The 22,844-nt window shown below is 40.6% G+C and overlaps 3 protein-coding genes and 1 long non-coding RNA gene across 4 annotated transcripts in view; 2 read left to right on the plus strand and 2 right to left on the minus strand.

Moving 5' to 3' along the window:
- The window catches only part of abhd5b (abhydrolase domain containing 5, lysophosphatidic acid acyltransferase b), a 4,376-nt gene extending 1,004 nt beyond the window's left edge, over positions 1-3,372 (plus strand). The window contains exons 3-7 of the mRNA XM_083565670.1: positions 550-934; positions 1,146-1,300; positions 1,973-2,084; positions 2,297-2,483; positions 3,111-3,372. Of these exons, the coding sequence (XP_083421796.1) occupies positions 550-934; positions 1,146-1,300; positions 1,973-2,084; positions 2,297-2,483; positions 3,111-3,254 (983 nt within the window). The 3' untranslated portion in view covers positions 3,255-3,372. The remainder of the gene's footprint in view (positions 1-549; positions 935-1,145; positions 1,301-1,972; positions 2,085-2,296; positions 2,484-3,110) is intronic.
- A 2,031-nt stretch (positions 3,373-5,403) lies between these two features.
- Positions 5,404-10,132, plus strand: LOC310740115 (beta-galactoside-binding lectin-like). The gene is made up of 4 exons (XM_083566593.1): positions 5,404-5,549; positions 7,874-7,953; positions 8,719-8,890; positions 9,676-10,132. Exons 1-4 carry the CDS (start codon positions 5,544-5,546, stop codon positions 9,820-9,822), a joined length of 405 nt encoding a protein of 134 aa, XP_083422719.1. The 5' UTR covers positions 5,404-5,543; the 3' UTR covers positions 9,823-10,132.
- LOC310740122 lies at positions 5,551-11,669 on the minus strand. Its single transcript, XR_014537573.1, has 2 exons — positions 11,298-11,669; positions 5,551-5,753 (listed from the first exon to the last, which is right to left on the minus strand). It is a non-coding gene; the product is annotated as an uncharacterized lncRNA (long non-coding RNA).
- A 6,864-nt stretch (positions 11,670-18,533) lies between these two features.
- LOC310739969 (voltage-dependent T-type calcium channel subunit alpha-1I-like) overlaps positions 18,534-22,844 on the minus strand; it is a gene marked incomplete at its 5' end in the record, with an annotated part of 46,701 nt that continues 42,390 nt past the window's right edge. The window contains one exon of the mRNA XM_083566260.1: positions 18,534-22,696. Coding sequence (XP_083422386.1) covers positions 22,193-22,696 — 504 coding nt within the window. The 3' untranslated portion in view covers positions 18,534-22,192. The remainder of the gene's footprint in view (positions 22,697-22,844) is intronic.

Genomic DNA, 22,844 nt, shown 5'->3' on the forward strand with positions numbered 1-22,844 from the left:
AACGTGAACGTTTTAAGTGTTCTTATAGAGCGATTACTGAAGAACACAAAGCTGCTACATCTCGCTTCTGTCTCTTAGAAGAAATGTTCTGTTTATATGTGTCTTTATGGGTTTATGTGGGTAATTAGGTGTTCTGGGTTTCCAATAATTGGTTCTATTTAGAACTTATGTTTCACTTGGACTGGATGAGAAATAAGTGAATGTGATAGCTCCATGGATAAGATCTTGATCAAAAGGTTATGGGTTCAAATCTCTGCATAGTCAAGGTGCCACTGCTGGGCCCTTGAGAAAGGCCCTTAACCCTCAATTGCTGAGCTGTAGAACTGAGCTAACTGTAAGTTGGTCTAGATAAGGGCTGCTGCCAATTGCTGTAAATGTAAAATAGAAACCTTGCGGGTGTAAGACCTTTAAGGGTTCCTCTAGAAGGATGACTGAAGTACGGAACTACAGTACTGTACTCCCTTAGAAAATGTAACAGTTACTCATATTATTTTCTTAAATGATATGTGGAAAATAGAAAAAAAAAAAGTGTAAAATCTCATTTTTCAGCTCTCACACTGAGCTTCAGCAGACGCCACGTCCCGATATCTAACGGGAACTCCATCTGGACACTGAGTTTTAATGAGACTCGAGACTCGGAGCATTCTCATGTCCCACTGGTGCTGCTGCATGGCTTTGGAGGTGGAGTGGGATTGTGGATAAAGAACCTGGCTGCTCTGGCTCTCAGCGGGAGAAGCGTGTACGCTCTGGACCTGTTGGGTTTCGGCCAGAGCAGCCGACCAGCAGCAGGCAGCCATGCCCAGGAGGAGGAGGAGAAGCTGGTCCAATCACTGGAGGAGTGGAGGGAGGTGGTGGGGGTGGAGCTTATGGTGTTGTTGGGTCACAACCTTGGAGGGTTCATCTCCACGGCTTATGCTCTGAAACACCCACACAGGTGAGATGGGGAAGTAAAGCAAGCAGTGGAGTGTGAGAAACGCTGATAGACTTAATTATATATGAGGGCATGATGTAGCTTTATTTACACTGTGTGTGATCACTGCTGTTACTGCTGCTCATTCAGTCCACCACCATGGACACTAATGCTTATGAGAAGTGAATTTAGAACTGTGCAGGTATGTTATAACTTCCTTTGTGCTGCTGGTCAGGGTGAACAACCTGATCCTGGTGGAGCCATGGGGATTCTCTGAAAGACCTGAGGTGCAGGATGTCCACTGCAGGATCCCCGTGTGGGTAAAAGCTCTGGGAAAAGCCATGGACCCCTTCAACCCCCTTTTACTGCTCAGACTGGCCGGTCCACTGGGTATACACACACACACACACACACACACACACACACACACACACACACACACACACAAATTCACACTAAATCACATGCATACCGATGTGACTTCTGCTAAAACTGCCTTCTGCAAGGAAAAGTTCCAGGCCTCTGCACAAGATCCTCATAATCTCCACAACATCTCTTCACTCCTCCACCCCTCTGCCACACCTGCTCCATCCTCCCTGACCGCTGAAGACTTTGCCTCCTTCTATGATAAGAAGATTAAGGAAATCTGCCAGACCTTCACTTCCTTTCAAACAACAGAACTTCCCCTAGATGTCCGAGCAGTGGAGGGGGTACGGCGACGGTTCAAGCGACGGTTGAAGACCCTCATCTTCCTGAAACACTTAAACTAACACTTTCCAAGTTTGCTTTGTTTAGATAAATCAGACTACAACTCTGTTGAGAGTTTTTCGAAGTTGTAATCCAGTGTACCAGTGTAAATTCATTCATTGATGGAGACTCAAAGCACTTTTGTACGTCGCTCAGGACACAAACATCTGCTAAATACCACAAACGTAAATGTAAATGTACACACAGCTAAACACACACAAAGAAGTTTGTGTGGAGTGTAAAGTTATTGTTGAAGAGTGGTAGAGTACACATTCTCTCTCTCTCTCTCTCTGCCTCTCTCTCTCTCTCTCTCAGGTCCGTTATTGTTACAGCTTCTCAGGTCGGACTTTAAACAGAAATATTCCTCTGTGTTTGATGATGACACGGTGCCTCATTACCTTTACCACCTTAATGCACAGACACCCAGGTATTTAACACACACTTTTCTTTGTGTCGACATTTTGGATTGTTGCTGAACTCCTTCACATTCACTATCACTTTTGTGCAGATAAAATATTAAATAAGGGGAAATGAAAAGTAAGGGTTAAAATAAAAGAAACACACTGCACACGTCTAACAGATTATTTAACAAAATAAAGTTACAAATATCACACCGTTTTTTCTTTTTTTGCCCCACAGTGGTGAAACAGCATTCAAGAATATGACAATCCCATACGGCTGGGCCCGGCGTCCCATGATGCACCGAGTGGGAAAACTCAATCCCACGATCCCAATTTCCATCATCTGTGGCTCGCGCTCCTGCATCGATGGCCAATCAGGACATGCCATTCACCAGTTGAGACCCAACTCACAGACAGACATTATTGTGCGTCTGGAGATGATCTCTAAAAATCCATCCTGCATTCTAGCACTGGTTTAATACATGCCTGATGCACTAAAACACACCCACTAAACACACCCACTAAACACACCTGCTGCACTAAAACACACCCACCAAACAAACCTGCTGCACTAAAACACACCCACCAAACACACCTGCTGCACTAAAACACACCCACCAAACACACCTGCTGCACTAAAACACACCCACCAAACACACCTGCTGCACTAAAACACACCCACCAAACACACCTGCTGCACTAAAACACACCCACCAAACACACCTGCTGCACTAAAACACACCCACCAAACACACCTGCTGCTGCACTAAAACACACCCACCAAACACACCTGCTGCTGCACTAAAACACACCCACCAAACACACCTGCTGCACTAAAACACACCCACCAAACACACCTGCTGCACTAAAACACACCCACCAAACACACCTGCTGCACTAAAACACACCCACTAAACACACCTGCTGCACTTCCACATGCATTTCTCTGGTCACATGACTGCTCAATGTAATAATGTGAATATAAATCTAGAATCAGTGTGCCAGTCAGTGTATATTTTCTGGTTATAATTGTTATGTTTATTGTGTTCTAGGTCATCAGAGGGGCGGGACATTACGTGTTTGCAGACCAATCAGAAGATTTCAACGAGGTCGTGCTGAAGATATGCAGAGATGTGAATAATAAGGCAGAGACAGAAAAAAAAGGAAAAAGGAAAGTGAGAATGGAAAAAGAGTGAGGTATTTAAGAGAGAATTTAAATGTATTAATGATACGATACACTACCATTATAATAACATGCTCATGATTGAACAAATGTATTATATTTAGAACATATAAACAATAAACCATAATAAACGTATTGTATTTCGTTAGTTATTTTATAAACATAAAAAAACATGCCACTGACTGCAATAACTGATCCAAAAAAAAAAAAAAAGAAACCGTAAAAAATCTTTCTATAGAACCACTAATATAACTCACCACCGCCCCCTGTGTCCAAAATAAACTATTACATCTTTCAACCTCATTCTTCTTTCAGCTGTTCCCATTAGGGGTCTCCACAACGGATCATCCGCCTCCATACCCCCCTGTCCTCTACATCTGCCTCCAACTACCTGCATGTCTTCCTTCACCACATCCATAAACCTCCTCCTTGGTCTTCCTCTTTTCCTCCTTCCTGGTGTCTCCATCCTTAGCATTCTCCTACTGATATACCCCATGTCCCTCCTCTGCACATGTCCAAACCATCTCAATCTCACCTTCTTTACCTTGTCACCAAAACGTCCTACATGCACTGTCCCTCTAATAAACTAATTTCTAATTCTGTCCATCGTCGTCACTCCCAAAGAACATCTCAACATCTTCAGCTCTGCTACCTCCAGCTCCACCTCCTGTCTTTTACTCAATGCCACTGTCTCTAATCCATACAACATCTCAGGTCTCACCACAGTCTATAAACTTTCCCTTTCACTCTCACAGATACTCTTCTATCACAAATCACTCCTGTCACTCTTCTCCACCCACTCCACCCTGCCTGCACTCTTTTCTTCACTTCTCTAACACACTCTCCATTAGTCTGCACTGTTGACCCCAGGTACCTGAACTCCTCCACCTTCTCCACCTCTTTTCCCTTCAACCGCATCACTCCACTGCCCTCCCTCTCATTCACACACATGTACTCTGTCTTACTCCTACTGACTTTCATTCCACTTCTCTCCAGCGTGTACCTCCACCTTTTCAGGATCTTCTCCACCTGCTCTCACCACAAATCACAATATCATCCACAAACATCATAGTCGAGGGAGACTCCTGTCTGACCTCGTCCTTCAACCTGTCCATCACCACTGCAAACAGGAAAGGGCTCAGAGCTGATCCTTGATGCAGTCCAACATCCACCTTAAACCAGTCTGTCATTCCTAATGCACACTTCACTGCTGTCACACTGTCCTCATACATCTCCTGCACCACCCTCACATACTTCTCTGACACACCAGACTTCCTCATACAATACCACAACTCTCTCTACACCCTGTGGTACGCTTTCTCTAAATCACAAACACACAATGCAGCTCCTTCTGACCTTCTCTATACTTCTCCATCAACATTCTCAAAGCAAATAAGGCATCTGTGGTGCTCTTCCTCAACAGTGTTGAGTGTAATCAGTAAAACATCACATGCTTTCCCCGAGTCCATAAGACAAATATTTCCCTTCACACACACACACACACACACACACACACACACACACACACACACACACACTCTCTCTCTCTCTCTCTCTCTCTCTCTCTCTCTCTCTCTCTCTCTCTCTCTCTCTCTCTCTCTCTCTCTCTCTCTCTCTCTCTCTCTCTCTCTCTCTCTCTCTCTCTCTCTCTCTCTCTCTCTCTCTCTCTCTCTCTCTCTCTCTCTCTCTCTCTCTCTCTCTCTCTCTCTCTCTCTCTCTCTCTCTCTCTCTCTCTCTCTGCTGAATGAGGGATTAGTCATTCATCTAAACATGACCCGAAGTGGACATGGGCCAGAATAGTGCAGCTCTAACACACTGTACAAACACGTCAAACTCTCCACAGCTGTCAGCGCACACACACACACACACACACACACACGCGCGCATTACAGGAAGGGGAAGGACACGTCATACACGTATATCTGAGATCAGCATGGTTCATATAAAAAAGAGAAAGCAGATCAATTATATCTGCAAATCCCCAAATAAAACCACAGCCTGTCCCCCTGAACTCTCAAATTTAACACGGTATAAATAAACAAATAAACAAATAAATAAATAAACACACACGCACGCACGCACACACACACACACACACACACACACACACACACACACACACACACACAGCTATTAGTCCGAGCAAATATATCTAAGAATCCCATTGGATGCTGTATCTATCAATCACGCCTCTTTCGCCCCGCCCACAGTCCCCGGCTCTAAATAAGATCACGCGCACTGCGACTTTCTCCTGCAATCGCCTGTTCTACTGTTCCGCAGTGACCACAGACCAAAAGTCAGCATGAATGTAAGTATTTCATCAAACCGTTTAATGAGCGCTTATAATGCTTCATAATGCACGTTGTATTCAGACCCTCGAATGCCTGAGTCATGGATTACATTTAGTTGGATTTCTTAAGAGTTAAAAGTCAGGGTGATGGAGAGGAGCCTGGAGGTCTGGTCTGGTCTGGTCTGGGAGAAAGGGAGTGTCTCCTCTCTTCTCTGTAGAGCACTGCAGAGCAAACAGAAAAGTTCAGCACATACCATACAATCACATCAACTGTGGGAGGAAGTCTCCATTCATTCATTAGAAATATTTATTTATATCAGACATATAAAATATTACTTTAATATTAATTGTCCAGTTCAGAAGTTGCACACGAGGTAATAAAACCTCAAATTTCACTTAATATAGAAGTTAATATTTATATTTATTTACATTTTTCTATATTGTGAGCAGCTGCAACCAAAAGATTAAGTTAAAAAAAAAATAAAGTAGCATTAAGTAGTTTACTCTCTCTGTATAAAACCTTATTGTACTTTTAATTTATGGAAATTAACATTTTTATAAACTTATCTAATAAATGTACAAAGAACAGAGTTGATCTTCAGCTCAGTATTAAAAAAAAAAAGGAAAGATCGAATTTTGATAAAAAATAAACTAGAAAACGTAAAAAGAATGGTCTTGTTTTTGTTATTTTAACTCTGGGGCTCTGGTGAATTGTTGAAGTGTCACTACATTACAGATGTTGAGGAACTGAAAGCTTTCTAAGATCTCTTCTCACCCGGTCAAGCACTAAATTAATCAGCATGATCAGAATCTTTCCTGTTTTAAATCAGATCTCGCTCTGTGTTTACACTGTATCCCCGGTTACAGTCAGGATGAGGATGACTTAATCGCATTACGTCCAAACTGAGGAAGACCAGCTGGAGGAGAAGGTGGACCATCGAGTCATGAGCGATCAGGTTTCTCTTTTTAGAGGAACACATTAATCTAAACTTAACTTCAGACAAACGCCGGCTGCATTAGACTCTGAAAGAACAATCTGGAACAGGAAAGTGAAAAGTGTGTGTGTGTGTGTGTGTGTGTGTGTGAGTGAGGACATGACGCTTAGCAGAGTTGCACTACAGTGACACGTCTTGAGGCCTTCAGAGCGTTTGTGTGAAAAAACGTCTTGAGTTTATATTCAAACATCTAAATAATGTGGAAAGAATTCAGCCAGCCAGTCTTCACCCCCCCTCCCCCTCCCCCTCCACCACCCCTCCTTTCTTCACACTTTAACACACTTTTCCTCCATGCTGTTCCTCTTTTTATTTCAGTCTCACATCTCCCCTTTCCAATCCATGCTTAATTTTAGCCCCGCCGCTTGGACATGGTCTAATCTGATCTGCTCTCACGATCCAACTCCGTCTCTGATGACATAAAGGGGAATTTCAGCCACACTGCAGACTTTTTAATAAAATAATTTTTTTATTTATTAAAGAAGTACATTATAACTTCTGTGAACTGATGCAGTTCGTGTCTCAAATATTTCAAAATATTGATTGCGGAACATCACATCATTGCGAATGTTTTAAGAGGTCATGCATTATATTTTTCTCACTAAAGGTTCTTCACACATGAAAAGGGGACACGCCTTATTCAGCGACATGATGAGTATTTCATGGCTGGAGTGATGAATGATGTTAATGTTCCTCTGTATCGGTTTGTCCTTCTCAATAGCAACAGCATTGAATTGCCATTATGATCTTAAGACCTGGATTTGATTTCTCAGGAACTTGTAAAAAACCGTGTCTACTGGATTACGTCCTATTATATAAATCAGTTAGGTAATGAGTATGGATGTCGTTTGTTCTTGCGATCATGTAGACATTTTTTAGAATATAAATGTATAGATTGTTGCTGAATGTTCAGACTGCTGTCTCCATGCTGTACAACTTTGTAGAAAACACTGATTGCCACATGTACAGTATAAACCCCTGCTCCAGGCTCTGTACATGTTCTCCTGTACGGAAAATCTGACTTCCAGCTTGCTCTTTACTTATCCCTCATCATTCCAGCTGCTGTTTTAAGATCTGCGGGAGGATAATTATCTTGCTGTCAGTGTTGGTGTTGGTGCTGTGCCTGATCCATAAATAACACTCGAGTGGAAACAGATGGTCTGTAATTTAGTTCGGTTCTGTGGGTCTGTGTGATCAGGACAAGGTGCTGAACAAAGGAGGTCTTGTGGACTTTTTAGTATCAGAGATCATTTTCCTGCTCCGGCAGCTGAGACGTTATTAAAATCACGAGTTATTATTTTGAAGTCACATTTCAAGTTTTTAAGTCACACTTTCTTTTGTCTCTTTCAGGGTGTAGTAGTGCAGAACTGGTCCTTTAAATCAGGACAAATGCTGACTATAACCGGAGTCCCCAGTCGCGACGCCACCAAGTAAGGCTTCAAAATATAAAACCACAAAAAAACTATCATCAAAAAAACCCAATCATTACCCCACAGGACCGCAGAGTTCTGACCCGTGACCCTGAGAGCAGTGCAGGTTTATATTAACGTGTTACAGTAGCAATGGCTCGTGTCACAGGGACGTGTTCAGCCCACTACTGTAGATATCTCCAGTCTGCGGTGTCAGAGGAAGAGGTCGACCGTTTAATCAGCACCGATAATTGATTGTTAAAATGATCGGCAAAAATCCATAACAATAGTTTTTCCGGCTTCCAGTCCACTGTCATTACAAGAGCGGCCTCTAGAGGTGAATACGTTTGGGTTTTTTTTGTTTTGTTTTTTGTACGCGAGACTGCACGCTGCACAGAGAGCAATATTATTATTATTATTATTATTTATTAATTAGATAATTAATATATATTCCATTTAGCACATTTTCATGATTTAGTACTGTTTTTTTTCCTCATAAAGTACAGTACTATTTTACATTGTGTTTATTTTTCATCCAGAATCCATTTTAAAAACTATCGGTTAATTAATTGGTTTCAGCGAGTACAATTCCAACCTCGCTATCGGTCGACCTTTAGTCAGGACGAGGGGGTAAAGCTGTAAGTGCTGAGGAGTTTACACTTCTTATGAGAGAAGTAAAGAGTTTATAGCTGCAGTAACGTCAGCAACAACAGGAACTTAAGCTGTGAACATTCTCCGCTTCATCACACCAGCCTGTCAATGTGCGTAAATGTGATGTTTTTGCAGCTTTGCCATTAACATCGGGAACAGTCCAGACGAAATCGCTCTGCACATGAACCCTCGCTTCGACGCTCATGGGGATAACCGCACCGTGGTGTGTAACTCCTTCCATGGAGGTAGCTGGTGTGAGGAGCACCGTCCTGATGGCTTTTCCTTCAATCAAGAAGAGGAGTTTAAGGTGGGACTTAAAAAGGTTTAATTTTGAATAAATGATGTGCAGGTGTTGATTTTTGGTTGTACATTTACTTGTATTAGGAATGAAATTAATAAATGTGGAGGGTTGCGTTAGGAAGGGCATCCAGCGTTAAAAACGTGCTAAATCAAACATGCGGATCATGAATACGGATGTGGCGCCCCCTAATGGGAGAAGCTGAAAGAATATCAAGAATGGAAGATTTACAGAACTTTTGCACGATTGCTGTGCTGCAAAGTTTCCATAGCCAGAGTTGCGTAGCCCCTTGCGTAGCCCCCTTTCCCAGGCAAGTTCGAAGCCAAGGACACATTATTATAACATATTATAAACACTCCGATTGCTGAACAAAGTGTGACGCTTATTTTATGTTTATTAATAATTTTTTTCCCTCACATATAATCGCTTTTGTGGCATTCATTGATTTTTCATATCCATTATAGAAAATAGCGTAAATGTATGTAAAGTATTGAGTCAGATCATTTGTGTGCATTTGTTTTTTTTTCATGGACAATTTTGGGAAAATAGACATCAGTGCATTTAAAATGTACACCAGTATTTTTAAAGAGATTCTTGTGTTAATGTTTTAGTGTGTTCGAGTGTTAGTGTGTACTCGGCCTGAGACTAAACAGGAGAGGGATTTTCAGCTTGCATTTGTCCTCTGAAACACCAGAGGGCGCTAAAGCCTTTTATTCAGAATTTTTATTATTATTATTATTATTATTATTATTACAGTATGTAAATTAAAGGAAACCCTGCTCTCCCTTCCTCAGATGTGGATCAAATTCACCAGTGAGGAGTTTACGATCACGCTCCCAGACCAGTCGGAGATCCGCTTTCCAAACCGCCCCGGTGCTGAGAAGTACAGCTTCATGAACTTCGATGGTGAGGTGCGAATCTGCAGCATCGAGATCAAGTAGAATGGATTTCTGCAGTGCTGGAACATGTCTGGCCACATGCACCACTAATTCACCCCAAATTCACCCCAGTGTTCTTCTGCCTTACACGCCACTGCACCACTACACAACAAGCACTTCGAGAACCCGTGAGGACACACACCGAGATCCTGATCACTGAACAAAAAAAAAACGAGCTTCATGTTTACAGCAGAGCAGTTTTAACGTCATTCCAAAGAAAAACCTCCCACAGCTTCATTTTGTAGCTAAAAGCAGGTTCTACTTTGTTGTTTTGCTTTTTGTTTAAATAAAATAACAAACGATTCGAATAAAAGCAGAGTCACGACTGCATTCCTCTGTGATGATGATGATGATGATGATGATGATTTAGAGCAGTGTTTGGATTGGAAGGTGAAGATCATTTTAATGTGTTTCTGTAACAATTAACGAAGAGAGAAAATGAGTCCTGAATGTTTCACGGTGACAAGCGACATCTTTTATCCTGAAACAGCAGCGAGAGCTTATAGCAGATACTGTGGAAGTCAGGAAATAAACTTTCATGGACTATAAATGCAACTCTAAAAGATTAAGATGTATGTTTTAATAAATATGTTAAAAAAAATATGTAAGTTGCTGTGAAAAATAAAACATTTGTGTGTTTAGGGAAAATGATCGACTTTACACATTTATACACACATTTCCATCTCAGCTCTCATATGATCTGATTGATAACTCAAGACGGATAAATGCGAAATTGAATTATAGATCAATCAAATCACTGCTTGTGCTGATCAGCGGAAGTGAGGAGCTCAGCGCGGACCGGAAGCAGCTGATCTTAATGCGCTTTAATTGCGTGCGCGTGAACAGTAGTGACGGGAAGATCGTATCATTTTAGTGAGTCGGTTCATCAAAATGAACGAATCTTTGAGTCATTTAGTTCATTTCGTTCTTTTATCAGAAATAAAATAAAATGTTACATTATCAATAATCAGATCTCCCGTCACGTCTACATACACCAACTTTAACTATAATTCTAATAATGAAAATATGACAATGGAGCCAAAGAGAAATGATAATAAACACAATGACGCTTCACCTCTTATATCTTATTGTTCATGTCTTTTGCTCTTTTTTCACGTGAATAATTATTGTAATTATTTGTAATTATTACTCAAGATTCGGACTAAAAACCCTGATCTATTGTGTAGTGTCGAAGGGACTCAAAATAATGAACGAATCGGACCAGAGGAGTCGATTCAACTGCTCGATTCTCTTCCTGTACTTAATGTTGCGATGCTTTGCTCGTGCGTATTCAGTACAAAATGACTCGGTTCTTCTGAGTCATTTTAAAGATTTGTTAAAACCCAAAGAAATGGTGCATGACCTACTCATCAGTACTTCCTACAGGTAACTGTCACAATGACGGAAAGTGTGACTGCATCGCACTAAAGCAACAAACACACAAACACACAAACAAACAAACAAGGAAAGAAACTCACCCCTTTATAAAGAGTCTGCAAGACTAGAAACAGTCCCTGTCCTGAACTTCACATGTTAGTGGGACTGAAGCGTGCGCGTGTGTGTGTTGCGCTAAAGCTTCATATCAAAATAATGCCCAAATCTGCTACACGATTTTAATCCAACAAGCAATTAGTGCTACCCCGAGGGGGCGACATATTTAGGGAGCGTCACCAAAGTGCAGCAACAACCAAAAGTGTAAAAGTCGGACCCTGACACTAGATCTCTCGTGGCGCGTGCATCGTTTTGAACATTTCTGCCACGTGAACATGACGTATCACAACACTACAGAGACGGAGGCGTGTCCTGAGAATCACACAGAACACAGATTAACATGGCAGAGGCAGAGCTGTAACTTCCTTCACACACAACAGGAAAAGAACGTCTGCTTTTAATTCAGCTTTTTCACAAACACGCCTTTGTAAAAACAAAACAAAACAAAAGTAAATTGATGCACTTCAGAAAATTGATGATATGAACCAAAGAAATAAAAGTGAGCTTTTTTTCAATGCATCCTATTACATTAAATCTTATTTTAATGTTGAATCAATTTGAAATCAGATCACAATAGGTGTTAATCGTATCACATCGGTATTTGCTTCATTACACACACACACACACACACACACACACACACACACACACACACACTCTTAGCTTAGCTTGTTCTTGCACTTCATGGAACAGATGTGTAAGAAGTTAGACCACTTTGTGTGCTGCATCCATTAGTACAGTATTGCTGTACAAAGGTTTTGCTAAGAGTAATAACTAATGGTACGTTTAGAAAATCTGCATATATCCTGCATGTAGGCCATAATTGGATTTTGGTAAACGCTTGAGGGTCAGTGATGCACTGGAGGTCTGGAATCCTTTGCTTTTGTGACATTGTCATGTTTTTGGTGTGTTTGTACAAGAGTTTTAATAGCTTTCTACAAGTAGGTGAGGATATTTCCTCTCTGTGTGTGTGTGTGTGTGTGTGTGTGTGTGTGTGTGTGTTGTACATGTTTCTGAGCATGATATTGTGTATAAATGTTTGTTGTTTGCTATCTAATGAGGAAACCAGGCTGATTTATAAATAAAGGAGAACTGGAACAGAATGGATGTGTTAATGTATGGATAACTGTAACTGTATAAAAAAATATATGTTCTGTTTAATAATTAATAAATTGTAATCAATTGCTGTGGTATTTGAGAAGTAAAACTTTTGGGGTCGTGCTTTTAGAGGAAAATAATCAGCTGTAACTGTAACTCTGCTTTATCTCACTGTCCCCATGTGGATTCTTATTATGCCTGATGTGTGTGTTATTCCTTACATGTGATATGATAAAAATAATATTTATTTTATATAGCGCCTTTAAAAGTAACATCTCAAAGTCCTTTCCAAGCATAGAAGAAGAAATAAACATCACAGAATAAAAAGATCACATAAAAGCTGTGCTTAAAGTGAGTTTTAACAGCAGATTCAAAAACAGTAAAAGACTCGGACTGTCTGATCTCAGTGGGGAAAGAATACCAGAGCGTTGGTGCATGTGAGGAAAAGTCCGATCACACATTGAGCGTAAACTGGTAGGAAGTACAACTAAAAGACCGGAGAAACAGAGGAGCGGAGATCATGCTAATATCTATTAGAGCTCATGACATGATGGTTGAAGGAGTGTTTTCATTCTCTGACTTTATTTTATTTATAAATTCCGCCGTTTCTGCATCACTGAATCTAATAGGATTTATTTTCTTTCTCAGTGAGGTGCGTTTATTTTCCTCCCCATTTCTCTTCACTCCTTCTGTTTTATCCTCAGTTTGCTCACACAGCGGTTAATTCTATTCCATTTGACACTCCATTGGTGACGCTTGTGTGCCTTCAAGCCCAGATTTAAAGCGAGACGAAATTGCTCTGCGTTTTTTACTCCACTTTCCTTCTGGGTTTCTGATATAGTTTCACTGGTCCTTTACACTCGGCTAAATAAACGATACGATGCAGAAATAGTCACGATAACCAGTGAATAAATGCTGTGTGTGTTACCGTTAGTAAAGTAAAATACTTTATTAGTTATATAAGGCTGATTATTATTGTACAAAAGGTCACCCCAAAGTGATTTATTCCTCTTATATAATAAATAATACTTTAATAATTAACATTAGTAACATAACTTTAATTCTGATGTACTGAATTTAGTTTCTCAGGATTCTACAATGTCAGTTATTACATAATGCATCTTTACTCTGCTGGAGCACAAAACCTTTATTCAGACCTCTAATTATAATTCTCTACCTGAATCAGTTCCTTCATTGGAACTTCTACTATTCACACCTGAACTCCTTCCAGCCAATCACAATCCACTATTCACACCTAAACATTTTCCAGCCAATCACAATCCACTATTCACACCTGAACTCCTTCCAGCCAATCACAATCCACTACTCACACCTAAACATTTTCCAGCCAATCACAATCCACTATTCACACCTAAACATTTTCCAGCCAATCACTATCCACTATTCACACCTAAACATTTTCCAGCCAATCACAATCCACTATTCACACCTGAACTCCTTCCAGCCAATCACAATCCACTACTCACACCTAAACATTTTCCAGCCAATCACAATCCACTACTCACACCTAAACATTTTCCAGCCAATCACAATCCACTACTCACACCTGAACTCCTTCCAGCCAATCACAATCCACTATTTACACCTGAACTCCTTCCAGCCAATCACAACCTACTATTCACACATAAACTCCCTTCAGATAATCACAATCGAGTATTGACACTGAGTATCAGTAAAATTGGTTCAAATGATCTGTATATTATATAAAAGTAAAAACCTCCAGGTAACGGTTTCGTATCACACGAATGTGAGGGCTCGTAATCTGGTAAAGTTCTTCATCTTTAGTAACACCTGGTGAAGGCTCTGTCATAGTGGCAGGCAATCAGAATATTAAACTTAATAAGCCAATGATATCTGCAGTTACAGTCCAACCAGTTCGTCCCGCCCACTGCTGGCGAAAGGAAAAACTATTGGTGGGAACAGAAAGAGTAGCTGAAGAAAGAAGCAGCTGTGATGTTACAGAGTCTGTTTCAGTTTCTCCTGCAGCCCAAATCACAGTGTTGATATAAACTCAAAATCTGTGGTTTTTAGATGGAGGTTATTTTTCATTCTGGGTCTTGAAGGGGTTTAACAGGCAGGTGAGAGGAAATAGGTGCAGTTTCTCAGGAGGATAAAGCAAATGCTTTTACACACATTACCGCATTGTAGTGCAGAGAAACAAAGCGCGTGCTGAAATGATGCAGGAACGAGAGCTCTGGAGATTGCAGGCATTCTGATTGAGATGGTGTTCAGCAGATGTGCTGAGACGTGGGTTTTATTCCAGTCTGCTGTGCTCCAAATGAGCTCGTAAACACACTCTGAATCCTGAGGGTCACACCTACAGCATGACAGGAAATTGAATTTGTGTGGACACTTGAGGCTTCAGGCATGCGATTCTGTCTTTTTTTTTTTCAGTGAAAACGTGCATGGAAAGAAGCTGGTGTCCTCAGGGTTCTTCTGGAAGCGAGGAAGCTACCTGGAGCGTGTGCTGACCGGACAAAACCTATTTTCAGCCACAAACTGCATGTGTGTGTTCATGCATCAGTCTCTCCTGCTGTGTGTCTGTTCAGCTCGTTACAAAGCCGTGACGTGTGTAAAGCGAAAACCTCTGCAGAATTTGTAGGCAAGGAAACGTAGCACAAAGCCGCAGTCAGACGTCGATAAACGTCTTCCCGAGTCCCTCGACATGGCGACCGCGTCGATACCGAGACAGACGGCCCTTACCGCTCCACAGCTCGACTGTCTCTAATTGGCTATGATAGATATAAAAGTGCAGTGTGAGGAACAGCACTAGGAACCTAAGGAGGAGAAAACCTGCTGAGGAGATCAGAGATGATGATGGAAACTCCAAAGCCTGTGATCAGATTTATCTGAGTGAGATTATCTCAAACAAAAATCAATAATAAAATGAACAAAATGATCATGTTCTAAACTTCTAAAGAAAAAAATAACCTTTAATTTAAATATAAAAGCTTCAAAACAATAATAATGTTACATTTCACCTCAAATTACGATGTTTACTTTCAATTAATATTTATTTGTTAGTTAGTTTGATAAAGGTTTCATTCTGGGTGGATGTTTTTGCTCCAAGGCCTGTGTGTGTGTGTGTGTGTGTGTGTGTGTGTGTGTGTGTGTGTGTGTGTGTGTGTGTGTGTGTGTGTGTGTGTGTGTGTGTGTGTGTGTGTGTGTGTAAGGTGGATGAGTATGTAGAGGAACAGGAAGTTGATTTCACATGACTGTATACTTCAGGAGGAGAACTTCACCCTCAGGGCAGCTAATAACAGCACAAATACTTCGAGTTCATAAACCGTGTTCCACAAAGTCGTTTCTCATTTTGCTCATTTTTAATCTCTATTAAAGTCATTCACAATGCTGTTTCTGCTACACTGGATATCCCATGATGCATCTGTAAAGAGCGATTAAATTCTCTCTCTGGCAGAAACTGTAAACTCTGCATAACAGTCTACCACCATACATCTCCTTCTCTAACAGCATGGGAAAACTTCATTATCCAAAGAAACCTTTTCCAACACTGCACAAAGAACCTACAAGATCAACTTTAAACATCTGACATGTTCGAGCTCAAACCTCTAATGGAGTTCTTCTCCTGTGTTGAAGAGGTTCTGCACACAATCTTCTAAAGGGCAGAAATGCATTTTTAAGGATTATGTAACAGTTCATTAGGAAATTGAGGGTTTTTATTACCAACGTAAAACACTGCATGTTTTTTTCCAGCACTAAATTAGCCACGCCCATCTGCAACTCAAATGTTAAAATGCAAATATATTTATAACTTTTATTACTTCCTTATTATTACTTGAATTTTCTGCCACATTACTTTCGAATGATTGTTATGTTAAAGTAATGTAAAATTTTACATTTTTAAATTAAATGTACATTTTTGGTTATAATTTTAAAAGTAACTACAGTTGTTTTTTGTAGTTTCCTTTGACGGTCTCTGGTTTATAATTTCATGCTGTGAATCTCTGAGTTGTAGTTAAAAAACATTTAAAAGGGTGCTATATATGGTTCATGTTGTTTTTATTCTACACACTGTGGTGTTTGGGCCTCATCCAGACGGAGCGGTGTGTGTTTCTGAGACGTGAGTAATGATAGATAGGGCGAGTCGAGGCAGCGTTTTTCTGCCTCCAGGCGATGATAATAGCCGTCACTGCAAATTAGCATAATCACCTGGATCTCAGGGACCACAGGGAGCTGATTAAATTCTCATTCTGTTCTTTTAGAGAACAAAAACAATGCAGCCTACGAGTCCTGAAGGAGAAGCTCTGAGGGTTCTAATTCATCTTTAAAGCATTAGCGCAGAGAGACGACTCTGTACACGACCCCGAGCATAACCAGAGCACTGAAAGAAACCTCCAGCCCATGAAACGTTCATTAAGCTGTAGGACTAAAGAATCGGTTCTGGTACAGACACCGGAGACACGACACTTTCTATCTCATGATCATCTCACACTCACTGTTTATAGCACACACACTGCAGATAATCCTACTGAGATACACACACCAGAACACTTTCACACCTGTTACTCCAGGTCTGGATCACTAACTCATGAAATTGTTTCTCTTGATTCATTTGATTTGTTTTTACACCGCAGGTCTTTCAGTGAAGTAAAAAACTAAACGAGAGACGTGTGAAGCTGAAAATAGATCACCAAACCACCAGGAAAGACAGCAACCAGAGTTCTGCCAGAACCAGAAGTGGACCAAGAGCTGCTCAAGTGCTTCAATTTCAAGTGCGTTCTCCTTCTTGTGTGGTTCTTCAGTCAGGTGAGAAGAAAGCAGTCACACGCAGGTCTCAGAGCGTCTGAGGGTAAGTGTCTCGATCCACTTCCAGGTAAACTCTAGGGGCAAGAAGGCAATTGGACTGTGAATGGACTGTGAATGCACTGTTCTACAGTAAGTGTATCACTCTGTGGAGCTGTGGTGATGCAGAAATGGCTTTTATTCTGGAGATTTAAGAGAAAACAAACACAGAAATTAGATGTTTCCATGCTTCATGCTTAGATAACTTTTTTATGATTGGCATATAAATTGGAGCAACATTGAGTTTTTTTTTTTTATGATTCTAGCGTTTAGGTTTTTGTTCACTGGATTTGAAGGATTTGAAGAAATGAAGGATCTTGGGTTAGGGTTAGGGTCTCCATATTGTTAAACTCTTACATCCTCATGATGCTGCTCCTTTCATTTGATTCCTGTTCAGATTCCTGATTCCGAGATAAATGAATCATTGTGGATCTAAAACGATTCTCCCCGGCAGCATGTCAGGTTCTGGTCATCTTCTGAACAGTACTCAGGTCAATGTGTGTGTGTGTGTGTGTGTGTGTGTGTGTGTGGTGATGCATTCTTTGGTAAATATCAGGTGTGAAGGCTTTAATATAATATCTTAATTGAAAATAGAAATATGTATAAAAATATTTGTACTTTATGTGGACAGGATAACAGGAATGTCATGTGCTGAGATGTTTCACATTGATGTTTTAATTGTATTTAGTCCCTAATGATTACATCCTCAAGCCAAACTCATTTTCAATTAAAGAAAAAAAAAAAAGAATTCAAAACACTAATTATCCTTCGGTCTGATCTACACCAGGTCCATTTAATGGATTCTAAGGCTAATTATCTCAGGAATTAGTAGATTAGCATGTTGTGTTCATAAATCTCATTACAGCAGGGCAGGAAAGATCAAAATGTGGCGATAATTAGAAAAAGAACTGTTACGAGCTCGCTTTAGTCTCATAGTGGATTTTATAGATATTTTTTCAGCTGATATTTAACCCGGTTTAACGTGTTGCCCTCATTTAAAAAGGGTTCCTTGTGGAGAAATAGTTCCTTTATTTTATAAACTAAAAAAACTCTTAATGATCTAATAAACCTTTAAAAAGCCTGTAAACAGAATCCACAGAATCGAGAAGTGTCTCGCTAACCTGGTCTTCAAACGCAGCTCTTTTCTTCTGCCAGGTTTGCCCTGGTTGTGTTTGGGTTCTGCTCCTGAAAGAACATGAGCGTAACAACAGTATAGGACACAGTAGAGTTGGAATCACCAGACACGTCAGTGTGCCTTCTAAATAACACCAGTGTGAAAGTGAAGTGCAGGAGACAAGTGCAAAGAATTCGAGTTGTGTTTATTTGGGCTATTCCAGTAATCGTAGTGGGTTACACCAGGCAGGAGTCAAAACACAGGATGGGAAATAAAACAAGGATCAGAAATCAGGGTGAAAAAACATCGACAGAGACCAGGAAGTAGAAAACTAGAGAAAAAAAAGAAATACATTTCTATAGCAATATGAAAAACTTCACAATGAGCAGAACAGACAGACAAAAGAGCTTAAATAAGAAAGATCAGGAAGCTCTGACCAAATATGGAATAAATAAGAAACAAATAACATCCAATTAACAGAAAGAGTGAGTGTTTAATGAGAACAGGAACTCATGAATATTCATATATATGTATGTATATATGAAGTGGGGAAGAAATAGCCGAAAGATTGAGAGGTAATAAGAAGAGGAAGCTTTGAATAAATAAGTGCTGAACGAGTTCTGGGTGAAGAGGAACAGATTCAGAACAGATGTGATGATCATTGGACATGTGCAATAAATCGATTTTAAAAACCCAAAACACCACCACCTCTTAATGTAGACTCATACAGCAACACTGCTTCAGCTCCGAACAACTCAAGGAAGACTTTTAGGGTGTGAAAAGAAAAAAAAACGAGTGCATCCAAAATGGAAATAAATCTTTCTCACCCCTAAAAAAAGACTGGAAAACTGTGCATGAAGGTTTCATCATCATTGGTAGCATAGCACACATGCAGATCAATATACAGAGATATAAGTACATACGTTCAAGCTCAGTAGTGGTACAGTGGCGAGTCCGTCTGGCTTCGAGTGCTCAATAAGACCTCGTCTAAAACTCCACACTGTTAAATATTAAACCTACATAAGCCTTCATAAACATGACATGACACTCGAATACAGTTCAGTGGGATCTGTGCACGTTTCCAGATTAACTATTTGAGTAGAATAATATTCCTGTAATCAATAAAGGTCACTTATCGAACATCTGTTTATTCGTTTCTGACCATTGCAGGGCTTTAAGACGTGTCTTGATGCAGAGTTGTGCTTGTATGAACGTTTTTCACCCACAGTAACTGCTTCATCTGTGTCTGGGGCTCTGTGGAGTAAATGCTCTATTTATATTTTGGGAAAGAAAAAACAACAGCTGAGAAAATAATGCCAGCAGCTATGAACAATCGATCCCTGCAGGTGGCGCTGGTGGCATTAGTCGGTGACATCACATCAGATCACAGGATTGATGAGGATTCCTTTAAGAGGTGATGGGATCCATCAGAGGCGTATATGAGAGTAAACACTACAGTTTGTTTGGGCAGAATTGGGGACGCGTGTCCAGAGGAACAGCTGGAATTGTTTTGAATTCCTTTGATTGTTCAGAATTAGTCACGTGCACATCTGTAATCTAATGTTCTTATAAAGCTTCTTAAGCCACACTGCTCTGGTGTGTAACGTCCCGAGACACGTTCGATTGGAGACAGTCAGCACTCAAAGTGTTGTGCCATGTTCACGATGCGTTTACGTAAGCTTACGAAAAGAATCTCTTCCTTCACTCCTGTCTGAAGATCCAGGTCTCATTCTCTTTAGTGGTATGTTCCAAGGCCCTGAGTTCTAAACGACCTCTTTTCACCCTATCAAGTAATGAGAAACGGTGCCCCCAAAAATCATGTTCACTATGTGCACTATTCGATTATATTGAAATAACATTATATTTAAACATGTTTAGACGCAGGGCAAACACAAAGCTACGCTTTATTGCTGTATGTTCAGGTTCCTGTTTGTTGTCTGGTCCACTGACGGCAGATTTGTCTTCAGGTCTCCAAGACAGGCTTGGAAAGTGAGAAAGCCCTTTCAAATGTGAGTTCCTTTTTTTTTGTTGTTGTTGTTGAACCTAACACTTTAAACCTAAAGCTAACACCGTGTCGAGCACTGTGACAGGAACTAGTGTAGTCTTGACTAAAACCACAACACCATTGATATACTGTACAGTGGTCACTGGATGACATCGCCACGTTATAGACAGACAACCACTACTGATCGAAAGAAAAGAACATGGTCAACAGGTCAAGCCAAACAATTTTCACCTGAATTCTAGAAACAGAAAAAAACACACATCAGGAGACTAAGTTCTACAGTAGGACTAGACTAAAACACCATCTCCTCTGGAGTATTTCGAGTGCCATATTTATAGGTTTAAAAGATGTTCCGTGTTTTTTTTTTCTTCTGCTGTTGTTGTTTTGTTTGTTAGATTTTTTTGCCAAATGACTGGTTGCAAACGACAGGGAGAATGAGTGCAACTAATAATAATAATAATAATAATAATAATAATAATAATAATAATAATAATAATAACAATAATGCATCCTTCTGCGGTCAAGTAACCAACCATGCCAGAGAAGAGTGCTGCTTAAATAATTGGATCTGTTGCAAATCTAATAAACCTACTTAATTCATATGACACTGAAATGAAAGCTCTCGCTGTATCTGTAACACTTTTCTCGTTCCGCTCAGGCGCAGCTGCTTCGTGATGTTTCTGCTGCATGTGTGATTGAAGAGCTGCTTAGTCCTTTTTTGCTTCTTGCCAACAAATATTCCAAAGCAACTCTTCTTTTTTTTTTTTTTCTGCTTTGTCTCTTTCTTACCACATACAAAAAAAAAAATAATCCAAAAGTTAGAAAACTGGAAGTCATTTGCAGGTAAGAGTTGAAATCAGACAGAGATACAGGAGGGCTGGGACGAGGACAAGGCAACAATAACACACGTACTTCCCTCCTTTACATCAGCGCTGACCTGTTTATAAAAAAATATCTCAGTAAAAATCACACCGCTTTCGTCCTGCATTGACATCATCATACGGATCTGTATGTGTGGATAAATTTAAAGTCGTCTCTAAAGAGATGCTGTCATGCAAAATATTAATATCCCTCCTTTTCTTCGACAGCCGTGATATTTTCTTCTTTTTTCTTTGAACCAGGTCTCTCCCCTCAGCCTCTCTTTGCATTCTGCAAAACGCAGAGAATGCAATGTGGTTCAATCACACACACACACACACACACACACACACACACACACACACACACACACACACACACACACACACACACACACACACACACACCCCCCCACACACACACACACACACACAGACGCATGCAAGCATTTACTTTGTGTGCACAATGCAGCTAAATATAGCTTGAAATTTTTTCAGCCCTCTTTTTCCCGTCTACATGGCCTTTTCTACAAGATGCAAAAGTTCTTGCAATACCTCTGTAGACTTTAAATGTCTTTTTTCTGTTTGTTTTGCAACTCATTTAATTTACAAACAAAACCGCTACATCCTACTGCACTTGCATTTAGACATCCTGATGTAAACTCCCTCGACCATCAGGATTTAGGATTTGGTGGTGATTGTGTAGAGTCTTGTCCTCTTCATATTTTGCCCTAGAGGGTCAGACGTGCATTTCCGGAAGGATCCAGCTCGTCTACATCTCTCTTTTGTGAACAAAATAGAAAACAGGACCAGGCCACGGATCAAATGAGAGGGAGAGTGCTAGATCAGGATTTGTATTTTTTTTGTTCTTAACATGGAATGTCACGTGTTAAACTTTGCACGTCTCCGCGCAGAAAAATGCAACAAAAACACGCAGCGGAAAAGTTGCAGACTGTTTAAATTGGATCGCCAAAAAAGTGTGTTTCATCTGTTTTTTCTCAAACCTGCCACTCTTACTTGACTCGTACATTCTTCCTGAAACCCCGACGCTTTCTCCTGGTCCTTTCCCTTAACTCGAAGATCTAGCAGGTGTACTTCTTCTGATCCTTCCTTTCCCCCTTTGCTTTCTTTTCCCCCTTTCTCCCACGCCAAACTTCCAGTGCTGTTGCTTTTCTTGACCAGCAGGGGCACCAGAGAGCTTGGCGAGAGCAGTGATGTTAAAGAATGGCTGCTCAGTGTTTCTGTTAACTGTTCGCTGTTGCTGGCCCTGGTGGAACCGTTTAAGGGCTCTACAGAACCCTGGCTACAGCTACTCTGAACCCCTCTGTTAGCATGAGGGTCATAGGCTGGTCTCAGTGTCTCTGTGGAAAGTCCTCTGCTGGGCTCCTGTGACAACGAGACACTGAAGCTAAGCCCTTCCTCCATAGTGGTCTGAAGACTTCCCTCTGAGCTTCCTGTAGCCAGGGACGAGTCGCTGTGGGACGCGTGCTGAGGAAATGGAGAAAATGAAAAAATTTACTTTAACTAAGTAGGCAAAAACTACGATTATGTAAAGCCTATCTATGACAAGCAACAATTTGTCCATCCCAATCAACAAAAAGTTGATACCGGAGGGGTTTGGCACTGCAAATTCATC

The sequence above is a fragment of the Silurus aristotelis genome, assembly GCF_946808225.1.
Source record: "Silurus aristotelis genome assembly, chromosome: 17".
Lineage (NCBI taxonomy): Eukaryota > Metazoa > Chordata > Actinopteri > Siluriformes > Siluridae > Silurus > Silurus aristotelis.